Consider the following 12633-nt stretch of genomic DNA (forward strand, 5'->3'; position numbering starts at 1 on the left):
CAGTCAGAAATTGTCCTTAAAGAGGGGCTTCCCTGGTGGTGCAGTGGTTAAGAATCCTCCTGACAATGCAGTGGACACAGGTTTGAGCCCTGGTCCAGGAAGATCCCACATGCCGTGGAGCAACTAAGCCCGTGCACCACAACTACTTGAGCCTGTGCTCTAGAGCCCACGAGCCACAACTACTGAAGCTGGTGCCTAGAGCCATGCTCAGGAACAAGAGAAACCACCACAATGAGAAGCCCACGCACCGCAACAAAGAATAGCCCCCACTCAATGCAACTAGAGATAGCCTGCACGCAGCAACGAAGACCCAACACGGCCAAAAGTAAATAAATTAATTAAAAAATTTAAAAAAGGAATGTCCTTAAAGAAATGCACAAGTTGTAAAATCTAACACTTAACATCTAGTTTGTTTCACAGAAGCCAATTTACTTAGCAGTTATTCAACACCATCCGACAGGCAGCCATATATACTTGACCCATACTTGGGTATGTGCATATTGGGATTCAGGGCATAGTCCTTGCTCTCCAAAATCCTTACAGCCTAGAAGAAGACAGATATGTAAACCGAGAGCAGCAATGTGATAGGTGTGATAATTATAATAAAGAAGTAACAGCATAAATAACTATAATAGCTGATACTTACTATTAAGTAAGCATTTACTAGGCACCAGACAGAGTTCTAAGTACCTCACCTGGATCAACTCATATTTTCCACAACCCTAAGGTCGGTACTATCGCTTTACTAGAGAGGGAAAGAGAAGTTAGGCATTTTGTTCAAGGTCACATGGTTAGTACTGGTAAATGATGGAGCTTGGATTCCAATCCTGGTTTGATCTGGGACCCCACACTGTCGACCACTATGCCATGAGCTAACAGAAGCACTCCAGAAGCCAGAAGCCCAGGAGGGGTAGGGGCGTTTGGGGGAAATGGCCCTCAGAAAAATGACCCTTGAATTGAGCCTTAATGAATAACTAGGAATTTGCAAGGATATGAAGACAGGGAGGCCATCCTGGGTAGAGGGGACAGAGTGTGAGAACAGACACAGAGTGCACCACAGATCGTGAGAACTATAACCTACCTGCAGTGTGGAAAGGAGGCGGGGGCGGGGGTGAAGAGACACACAGAGGTCAGAAGAGAGAGAACCTGGCCAACCAGGCTACAGAGCTCAGATCTCGCAGCAAGGGTACCATGAGGCTGCTGGAGAAGACTAAGGGTGGAGGGGGCCGAGCCTCCCAGATCTATAAAGGCTCCCATATTGGAATGGACCTACAAATCTCTTAAAATATGTTCCTTTATACTGCTGAACCCCTTCTCCAGTGTCTCTGTGACATACATTGGTGATGGGAAGCTCATGTCTTCTGGCCAGTTGACAGCAACAATGCTCTTCTCTATATAAGAAATGGAAATCTCCATCCCTGATGTTACCACCCCGTGGGGCCCTTCAGAACACATCTGTTCCTTCTACCCCAACACAGCCTGCAGATCACTGGAAACACTGATCAGGTCCTCTGAGTTTCTTCAAACCCTCCATCCTTCAGCCAGTTCTCTATGTGGTATGGCTTTTGGTCTCATTCCCATCCTGGCTGCCCCCTCCAAGATCCCTCCCATTTGACAATAAACCTCAGAGCAGTGCCTCTCAACTTTTATCGGCTGATCCACTGTAAGAAATACATTTTATATCATGAGCCAGTATACATGTAATTGGTATAAAAGTTTGGTGAAACAATGTACTTTTTCTTATCAGATATAATGTACCCTGACCTTTTCTATTCCATTCTACTCTTTCTTTTTTTTAACTTGCAGGTTAACACTGACTAAATAGGTTTCCAACCCACTGAAGGGACAGTCTGAAACTCACTGCCCTGGAACATGGGGCCCCAGACCCAACTCGATACACTGGGTCTAACCTCATGGTGCAAAGTAAAGCAAGTCTACCTTCACCTCTCTGCGTACAGAGCAAGACCCCCAATTTCCATGGAGTCTCCACATAGACAGCAACCTGGACTGATCTGCTGTATTCCTCCTCCTCTCCTGCTCCAGGTCTCTTCCTGTTACACCCGCTACATGCTCTGCCGTCCACATGACAACTATGCAGGCAGCTCCCAAGTGCAGGCATTATGCTAGGGAGCATGTGGGAGATAAAGAGTATAACACAGTCAGACTAAGGGGAAATGTGGGTAAGAGATCAGTGTCACATGGACCTCTTACTTTCTGTGAGACCTGGGACAAGACTCTTGGTCTCTCTAAGTCTCAACTCCTCTTCCCACCCAACCTTCCTTCATAGCTTGTTGTGGGGGTCCAAAGGTTTCATGAACAAGTCTATGCCTAGTAAACTGCAAAGAGCTATTAATACATTCTAATTAGAGGCCATAATTGATACAACTCACAGACAAGAGACAGAAAAGTGGGCTGGCTGACTACAGATTTCCATGCCTTCGCCTTGGCCCGAGGGCAGCATGGGGCCGGGCTCAGACCATTCCTGTCTAACCTTCTTAACCACTACTGGGATCAAGACCACAGTACACATAGAGAAGGAGCCAAAATCATCACAGAACAGAACTGTGGGCTCAGACAAGCAGAATGCAACGCACCAGGCTTACATATAAAGGCTGCACACTGGTTCAACTTGGAGAAGCACACTCCATCAGAAGTCAAAAGATCTAGGTCTGGTCCTAGTTCTGCCACCTGTTGGCTGAAAGGGTCACATCCATTTAAGGCCTTAGTTAACTCATCTGTAAGGCTGTTTCACATTCCATGTCTAGTGAAGTACTGAAGGGCTGTCACAGAAGATGGAGTAACAATCCTAGAGCAGAGACAGAACAATAGAGAAGAATAACACCACTAACAGCAACATTTACTGAGCATTAAGCATGTGCCAGACACTGTTCTAAGGGCTTTACATGAATTCATTTAATCCTCACACTGACTATATAAGGTAGATACTATTATTATGCTCATTTTATAGCTGAGGCAACTGAGACCCAGAGTGGTCATGTAAGTCAATCAAGGTCACACGGCTTGAGGATGGTGGAACTAGGATTTGCCCACAAGCAGGCTGAGTCCAGGGCCCAATTCTCACGCTCAGTCTAAAAAACAACAGTGGAACAGGCAGACTTACAAATCGGCAAACTCGGAACTTCCCTGGTGGCGCAGTAGTTAAGAGCCTGCCAATGCAGGGGACACGGGTTCGAGCCCTGGTCCAGAAAGTATCCCACATGCCGCAACTAAGCCCGTGCGCCACAACTACTGAGCCTGAGCTCTAGAGCCCATGAGCCACAACTACTGAGCCGACATACCACAACTGCTGAGGCCCGTGTGCCTAGAGCCCAGGCTCCACAAGAGAAGCCACCACAATGAGAAGCCCGTGCAGCACAACGAAGAGTGGCCCCCACTCGCCGCAACTAGAGAAAGCCCGCGCACAGCAACAAAGACCCAAAGCGGTCAAAAATAAATAAAATAAATAAATTTATTTTTAAAAATGTAAAAGATAAATAAGTAAATAAATCAGAAACTCGCTAATACCTTTAACAGGCTAACTGTCCAAGATGTCACAGAAGTGATCCTGGGGCAGGTGGGGGACAGGCTGCCTGCAATGGCTACAAAGGTCCCAGCCAACTCAGACTCTAGACCAGGTCCCAAAGAAACATCATTCCCCAAGTTTTGCTTTCTCTCACCTCAATATATTTCCACATGCTGTGCCTTTCAAATGGAATATCCCTTTCTTTCTTTGCCTGGCAAATTCTTTCAGCTTCTCAACCTCTGGTTTGGTGAAGCCTTTCCCAAACTCCCATGCTACTGCTAAATGCTTCTATGTGGTCCTTGAAAGTGGAAAGGGCTTAGCAGGGAGCAAAGGGCTGAAGCGAGAGAAAGGGAGCAAAGGACAAAATTCCCCTCGTATATGGGAAACAGTAAATGGACCCGGCTGGCTAAATAGCACTGGGAGGTAAGAGTGGAAGGGTATAAAGACCTAAATGTTAGACTAACATTTGATTCTGAAGGCAATGGGAAGCCAATGAAGCTTCTAAAGCAAGAGAGTCCATAATGTAGTGGTATTCTGGAAATCAGGGAAAGGCAAAACAGACCTGTGACCTTTCCTCCATAGCTCTTGTGGATTGTGAAGTTCTCCACAAGAAAGCCAATACCATCACTCCCCCCAAAGCAAAGCACAAAGAGCCAGAATAATCTCCAATTCCCCCAGGATCTTCCTCTTCTGCACTGCCTCATCACTATCAATGGCCAACGCTTACTGAAGGCTTCCTGTGTGCTGGAGAAGTGCAGGCAGTGCCTCAGAGCCCCATGGCAGAGCAAGGCTACACAGTGTACTCTAAGTGCCAGAAGACCTGTACTGAACAGGAAACAAGAGCCTCACGGGTAGGACTGAAAATACGATTATATAGAAGCCATCTGAATCATGTCACAGGAAAGGCTTGGTCCTGACCAGGTGATGGTGCCAAGGCAGGGAATCTTGAAGAACTCATAGAAGCAAGGTCCACACACAGGACAAGGCAGGTGTCCCACAGGGGACAGAGGTAGATAAGGTCAGACAGGGAGACAGGCTGGCCTGTGGGTTCCGACTCATTCAGAGGAATCTGTGCTTGATCCCTCAAGCAGTGGGGAGCCTCTACTGGCTCTGAGCTGAGGGTAAGCAACGCTTGTAGCCTGCTTCCGCGTTACGGTACATTCACATGTCTCTCACACTGTCTTGACAGGGTACAGAATTACATCTGTATAATTCTATTTGCATAGTTCTTGGGCTCAGAGCCATTCTAAATTAATTGATCAATACTATGACATGATAATGCCAAGATGGTATTCTTCTCCAAATTTCCTCTAAACCCAACAGTGACTAAGAACCTTTTTAAGTTTTCACTAAAACTGTATTTAACTGTTTCCTCCAATGTCAAGAAATAACTTCTTGGGGATTCCCTGGTCTAGTGGTTAGGACTCTGCGTTCTCACTGCTGAGGGCCCAGGTTCAATCCCTGGTCAGGAAACTAAAATCCCACAAACCGTGTGGTATGGCAAAAAAAAAAGAAAAGAGAAGAAAAATCTTATTAAAAGGTTACAGATTGAACATAAAATATGAGGTTGGAGAATGAGGACTGTACCATATTCAATCTGTCAAATCAAACTGAGGGCTCCATGGGGAAAATACCTACTGGGCACTGGCTATGAGCTGGGACTGTGCTGAGACAGTAAATAAATGAATAAAAATGGTCCTTCCTTAAATGAACAAACTCTTAGAAAGGTATAACCTTCCAAGACTGAACCAGGAAGAAATAGAAAATATGAACAGACCAATCACAAGTAATGAATTGAAACTGTGATTAAAAATCTTCCAACAAACTAGGGCTTCCCTGGTGGCGCAGTGGTTGAGAGTCCGCCTGCAGATGCAGGGGACACGGCTTCGTGCCCCGGTCCGGGAAGATCCCACATACCGCAGAGCGGCTAGGCCCATGAGCCATGGCCGCTAAGCCTGCGCGTCCGGAGCCTGTGTTCCGCAACGGGAGAGGCCACAGCAGTGAGAGGCTCGCGTACCACAAAAAAAAAAAAAAAAAAAAAAAAATCTGCCAACAAACAAAAGTCCAGGACTAGATGGCTTCACAGGTGAATTCTATCAAACATTTGGAGAAGAGCTAACACCCATCCTTCTCAAACTCTTCCAAAAAATTGCAGGGGAAGGAACACTCCCAAACTCATTCTGAGGCCACCATCACCCTGATACCAAAACCAGACAAAGATACTACAAAAAAAGAAAATTACAGACCACTATCACTGATGAATATAGATGCAAAAATCCTCGACAAAATACTAGCAAACAGAATCCAACAACACATTAAAAGGATCATACACCATGATCAAGTGGGATTTACTCCAGGGATGCAAGGATTCTTCAGTATATGCAAATCAATCAGTGTGATACACCATATTAACAAATTGAAGAATAAAAACCATATGATCATCTCAATAGATGCAGAAAAAGCTTTTGACAAAACTCAATACCCATTTATGATGAAAACTCTCCAGAAAGTGGGCACAGAGGGAACCTACCTCAACATAATAAAGGCCATATATGACAAACCCACAGCAAACATCATTCTCAATGGTGAAAAACTGAAAGCATTTCCTCTAAGATCAGAAACAAGACAAGGATGTCCACTCTCGCCACTACTATTCAACACAGTTTTGGAAGTCCTAGCCAGAGCAATCAGAGAAGAAAAAGAAATAAAAGGAATACAAATTGGAAAAGAAGAAGTAAAACGGTCACTGTTTCCAGATGACATGATACTATACATAGAAAATCCTAAAGATGCCACCAGAAAACTACTAGAGCTAATCAATGAGTTTGGTAAAGTTGCAGGATACAAAATTAATGCACAGAAATCGCTTGCATTCCTACACACTAACAACGAAAGATCAGAAAGAGAAATTAAGGAAACAATCCCATTCACCACTGCAACAAAAGGAATAAAATACCTAGGAATAAACCTACCTAAGGAGGTAAAAGACCTGTACTCAGAAAACTATAAGACACTGATGAAAGAAATCAAAGATGACACAAACAGATGGAGAGATATACCATGTTCTTGGATTGGAAGAATCAATATTGTGAAAATGACTATACTACCCAAACCAATCTACAGATTCAGTGCAATCCCAGCAAATTACCAGTGGCATTTTTTACAGAACTAGAACAAAAAATCTTAAAATTCGTATGGAGACACAAAAGACCCTGAATAGCCAAAGCAGTCTTGAGGGAAAAAACCAGAGCTGGAGGAATCAGACTCCGTAACTTCAGACTATACCACAAAGCTACACTAATCAAGACAATATGGTACTGGCACAAACACAGAAATATAGATCAATGGAACAGGATAGAAAGCCCAGAGATAAACCCACACACCTATGGTCACCTTTTCTTTGATAAAGGAGGCAAGAATATACAATGGACGAAAGACAGCCTTTTCAATAAGTGGCGCTGGGAAAACTGGACAGCTACATGTAAAAGAATGAAATTAGAACACTCCCTAACACCATACAAAATGGATTAGAGACCTAAATGTAAGACCGGACACTATAAAACTCTTAGAGGAAAACACAAGAAGAACACTCTTTGACATAAATCACAGCAAGATCTTTTTTGATCCACTTCCTAGAGTAATGGAAATAAAAATAAAAATAAACAAATGGGACCTAATGAAACTTAAAAACTTTTGCAAAGCAAACTACAAACAAGACAAAAAGACAACCCTCAGAATGGGAGAAAATATTTGCAAACGAATCAATGGACAAAGGATTTATCTCCAAAATATATAAACAGCTCAAGCAGCTCAATATTAAAAAAAACAAACAACCCAATCCAAAAATGGGCAGAAGACCTAAATAGACATTTCTCCAAAGAAGACATACAGATGGCCAAGAAGCATATGAAAAGCTGCTCAACATCACTAATTATTAGAGAAATGGAAATCAAAACTACAATGAGGTATCACCTCACACCAGTTAGAATGGGCATCATCAGAAAATCTACAAACAACAAATGATGGAGAGGGTGTGGAGAAAAGGGAACCCTCTTGCAGTGTTTGTGGGAATGTAAATTGATAAAGCCACTATGGAGAACAGTATGGAGGTTCCTTAAAAAACTAAAAATAGAATTACCATATGACCCAGCAATCCCACTACTGGGCATATACCCTGAGAAAACCATAATTCAAAAAGACACATGCGGGACTTCCCTGGTGGTGTAGTGGTTGAGAATCCACCTGCCAATGCAGGGGACATGGGTTCAAGCCCTGGTCCGGGAAGATCCCACATGCCACGGACCAACTAAGCCCGTACGCCACAACTACTGAGCCTGTGCTCTAGAGCCCAAGAGCCACAACTACTGAGCCTGAGTGCCACAACTACTGAAGCCCGCGTGCCTAAAGCCCGAGCTCTGCAACAAGAGAAGCCACTGCAATGAGAAGCCCACGCACCACAACGAAGAGGAGCCCCCACTCGCCACAACTTGAGAAAGCCTGTGTGCAGCAATGAAGAACCAACAACGAAGACCCAATGCAGCCAAAAATAAATTAATTAATTAAAAAAAAAGACACATGCACCCCAATGTTCACTGCAGCACAATTTACAATAGCCAGGTCATGAAAGAAACCTAAATACCCACTGACAGACGAATGGATAAAGATGTGGGGACTTCCCTGGTGGTGCACTGATTAAGAATCTGCCTGCCAATGCAGGGGACACAGGTTCGAGCCCTGGTCCGGGAAGATCCTACATGCTGCGGAGCAACTAAGCCTGTGCGCCACAACTTCTGAAGCCCACGTGCCTAGAGCCTGTGCTCCACAACAAGAGAAGCCACCGCAATGAGAAACCCGCACACCACAACAAAGAGGGGCCCCCGCTCGCCGCAACCTGAGAAAGCCAGTGCTCAGCAATGAAGACCCAACGCAGCCAAAAATAAATAAATAAAATAAAATAAAATAATTTATTTTAAAAAAAAGATGTGGTACATATATACAATGGAATATTACTCAGCCATAAGAAGGAACGAAATTGGGTCATCTGTAGAGACATGGATGAATCTAGAGACTGGCATACAGAGTGAAGTAAGTCAGAAAGAGAAAAACAAATATCGTATATTAACGCATATATGTGGAACCTAGAAAAATGGTACAGATGAATCAGTCTGCAGGGCAGAAACAGAGACACAGATGTAGAGAACAAATGTATGGACTCCAAGGGGGGAAAGTGGCGGGAGGTGGGGTGGTGGTGGGATGAATTGGGAGATTGGGATTGACATGTACACACTGATGTGTATAACACAGATAACTAATAAGAACCTGCTGTATAAAAAATAAATAAAATAAAATTAAAAAAAGAAAATGGTCCTTCCTTCAGACTTTACAACCCAACAAATTTCACAAAGTAGGCACCAAAGCTAATACAGAAAATTAATAAAATAAGACCTAGGGCTTCCCTGGTGGCGCAGTGGTGAGAGTCCGCCTGCCGATGCAGGGGATACGGGTTCGTGCCCTGGTCCGGGAAGATCCCACATGCCACAGAGCGGCTGGGCCCGTGAGCCATGGCCGCTAAGCCTGCACGTCCGGAGCCTGTGCTCCGCAACAGGAGAGGCCACAACAGTGAGAGGCCCACGTACCGCGAAAAAAAAAAAAAAAAAAAATTAGACCTATTCATACTAAATTCCCACATTCAAGGCATCTGCTATCATCCTATGTTCAGCACTTTTTTCCTGCTCCAAAGTCTACATGATTTTCTGGAAGCTTATCATATTAAGAGCACAATATCTAATCTCTAATCTCTGATGTCAAATAAGAATTTAATTTTAACTCTAATTCCTCTTCTACATAGGAGTCAATTAAATTAAATATTTCTCCCTGTGACCAAATCAAAGAGTCCTTCTCCATGGACCACACCCACCAAGAGAAAAGGTGTGTTATACTATAAAATGACAACGTTTCAGACTTTGGTCTTTGGTACAAGTTCAAGAATTTTTTTAGGACAACACTTCAAGCAACTGAGGTCACAGGTATGTGAAGGCAAGACAGCTGGGTACACATGGATGGCAACAGGAGCCGGAAGAACCAACATGTACAACTTGGAAACTCTTACCATTACACTAGTAAATACTATACACCGATGAGAACCTGCTCTACAATCTGGTCCCTGCCTGCTTCCTAGCCTTGCTCTCCTCCTGCTGCAGTCTATGAAATTGTAACCCAATATCTGTTTTCCTCTTCCTCAGTAATTAAATCCTGATTTTTAGCTGAATATATGGCCATGGAATAAGGATCTTTCCCAGCCTCCCTTGCATTTAAGTGTAGCCATGTGACTGGGTTTGGCCAAATGGGTTTGTGGCCCTCTCCTTCCTTTTCCCTTTCCTGCTGGTTGTGCAAAGCAACAGCAACAGAGTCATTTGGGTCATTAAGTAGAAGGTGACTGTGGAGGATGACAGCACAAGAAGATGGACAGAGTCAGGTCCCTGATAATTGTGAAACTGCCATATCAATCCTGGACTGCCTAAGTGGACTTTTACATAAAAAGCTTCTTTATCATTTAAAGCACTGATGCACTGGATTTTCTGCCTTGAAGCAGTTTTGTAACCATAACACATCCTACCATTCTTTCTGATTCTCTATTCTCTGGACTTGGGACTTGTGTATTCGACTCCCTCTGCCTGAAACACTGCTAACACCTCTGCTCCTTGTCTGCTTTCAGCCTTCAAATCAGAGCTGAAAAGTTAACTTTCTCAGGTAAGTCTTCCTTGACACCCTGGATGAGCTTAAATACTCCTATTTTTTCACTATGCTTTCCCTTGGATAATACTCACCACACCTATAATTGCTGGGTTAACGTGCATCACTTTCAGTACTAGATACTCTTTAAGAACAAGTTATCTGCTTTGTCCACTGTCATCCAAGTGCTGAGCACTCAGTATATGCCCAATAAATATTTGCTCAGTGAATGAATGGATAACGTCATAGTCCTTGAGTGAATTCTGGACCACACCTCGAGGACTTCTGGCCTTACATTACGGGACTCCTGTAGCTCTATTCCTGTCAGACACTCTCACAATGTAAACAGTTTCTCTCCATTCTCTTTTGGACAATTTTGAAATGTGCTAACTCCTTCAAGAGATCTGCACAGCTCTTTCTGACACTGCTTCATTTTCTCTTTACACACCTACGACTAGAGTGGAAAGTATTGGGAATTCCCTGGCAGTCCAGTAACTAGGACTCCACACTTCCACTGCAGGGGGCCCAGGTTTGATCCCTGGTCAGGGTAATAAGATCCCACAAGCCACGCAGCATGGTCAAAAAACAAACCAGAACAAAACGAAAAGAGTGGAAATTATTATGAATGCTCCTGGAATTAAAAAAAAAAAAAGGAAACACTTCACTAAGTTATATTACCAACATTTTCTAAAGTCGGGATTCTTTACAGGTATTTTTAAAAGGAAAATATAAGAAACACACAAACCACATTATCTGAATTCTGGCCATGTAGAGGAAAACATCCTTAAAATATATTAAAAGCCTCTGGTTTTAAAGTGTACATCACTTTTTAATGGCATTACAAGTACCTGTCAGTTTACTGCTTTATGCACTCACCCTTCACTGACACTGAATATACTACATGGTTTACCCATTTTCACAAATTAAGCACCTTCTGTTATAACATTGTGGAGTTAAAGAAACAGGGCCCCAAGGAGGTAGTGTGACGTAAGAAAAACAAAAAACCAAGAGATCTGAGTGACAGTCTCAGTTTTGCCAATGATTCACAGGGTGATCCTGGATCAGTTCTTTTCTTAACTCTAAAATGAAGAATGCGGTACAGATAATTTCTAAGATCCCTTTCAAGGAAAATATTTTGTTGCCATATCAATTTGCAGTTAATCACTTAACAGAAACAATGCTGGTGACTATGCCCAAAGCTATTATATACAATTACAAGTAGTGACAGGAAACCTGGTATTTGCTTGTCAGTTTTAGGCTCTAGGTATGTTTAAATGAGTCGAAAATGTGACTTTTCAAAGTTCTAAAACAAATGTGTGTTTTGGAAAAGCTAGTTTCTGCGTGATGAGAATGGCTTTCAGAATGTGAAAATTTCCAATATGTGTTATTCTCCTCCCACATTCGTCAGGCCCACACACTGGATTCAGAAGGGGCCCTGCAAAAACCCACTGGCCAATAAAACAGAATGGTTTTCATGGCCACTCCCTTGATCCCTAGAGCACATCTCCCTTAAACCATTCTGGAGCATGATAAGGAAGCTCCAGAGGGCAGTTGATGCAGCGTCAGACAACAGCACAAAGGTCTATACCACAGCAACATGCAAAGACATCTACACCTGTCCAGTACTTCCGAGCAAGAACGGCCTAGTCCAGGATTTCCACACCTCTAATAAAGGTTAAAGAGATTCACAGTCGTCTCCCAAAGTGAACAGGCTGGAAGCGCCCACTGTGAGTCCCGGCACACTCATGCTCCTATTCTGGGAACCTGCACACCCTATGGGTTCCTGCCCAGCCTCTCCAAAGCCACCGCCCACCTCTTCACGCCCTTGGGGGCGACCGCCCTGCCCCCGCCCCACAGTCGCCAGTCAGCCCTGACCTCCTCGAACCGCTCGCCCGAGAAGCCGGCGCCACGAGCCTCCAGCAGCTCCCCGAACTGCTCCAGGGTGACGGACTCTTCGCCGCGGCCCAGCCGCTCTTCCAGCCAGCGCAACAGCGCGCCGTGGTGCCTAGACACCAGAGACTCGTAGGGCGGCGCGGGCCGCAGCGCAGCCGCCGCCTCTCGCAGTCGGGCCGGCTCCAGTAGCGCTGCGGCGGGAGGTAGCGCCGGGGCCGCGGGGCCCGGACCGGGGGTCGTCCCCGAGTCCTTGGCCCAGTCCTGGTGCGGACCCCAGGCCTCGCCCCCGGCGGCTGCCGCCTCGTCTTCACTGCTGTGACTCGGAGCGTTCCCCATGAGGTCTCCGTCTCGAGCGCCCGGCTCTGCCGCCGCCGCCGCCTCCCTGCCTCGACCTGTCAACCTCCGACGGCACCCGGCGGGCGGGGACGAGGAAGGGACGGCGGCGGCTGCGGCTTCCGGCTTCCTCGCTGACAAGCGAGGACTGA

General features: G+C 44.9%; 1 protein-coding gene across 5 annotated transcripts in view; it reads right to left on the reverse strand.

The window, feature by feature from the left end:
* ZZEF1 (zinc finger ZZ-type and EF-hand domain containing 1) overlaps nt 1–12633 on the reverse strand; it is a 128116-nt gene that overhangs the window by 100763 nt on the left and 14720 nt on the right. For 4 of the 5 annotated variants that reach the window (XM_033423181.2, XM_033423175.2, XM_033423176.2 and 1 more), the window contains exon 1: nt 12131–12621. The exons of the other annotated variant lie outside the window; for it this stretch is intronic. In XM_033423181.2, the coding sequence (XP_033279072.2) occupies nt 12131–12484 (354 nt within the window). In that variant the 5' untranslated portion in view covers nt 12485–12621. Of the gene's footprint in view, nt 1–12130; nt 12622–12633 lie in introns of those variants that run through there. 5 annotated transcript variants of the gene reach the window in all.

This window comes from Orcinus orca, chromosome 19 (genome assembly GCF_937001465.1).
Source record: "Orcinus orca chromosome 19, mOrcOrc1.1, whole genome shotgun sequence".
Classification (NCBI taxonomy): Eukaryota; Metazoa; Chordata; class Mammalia; order Artiodactyla; family Delphinidae; genus Orcinus; species Orcinus orca.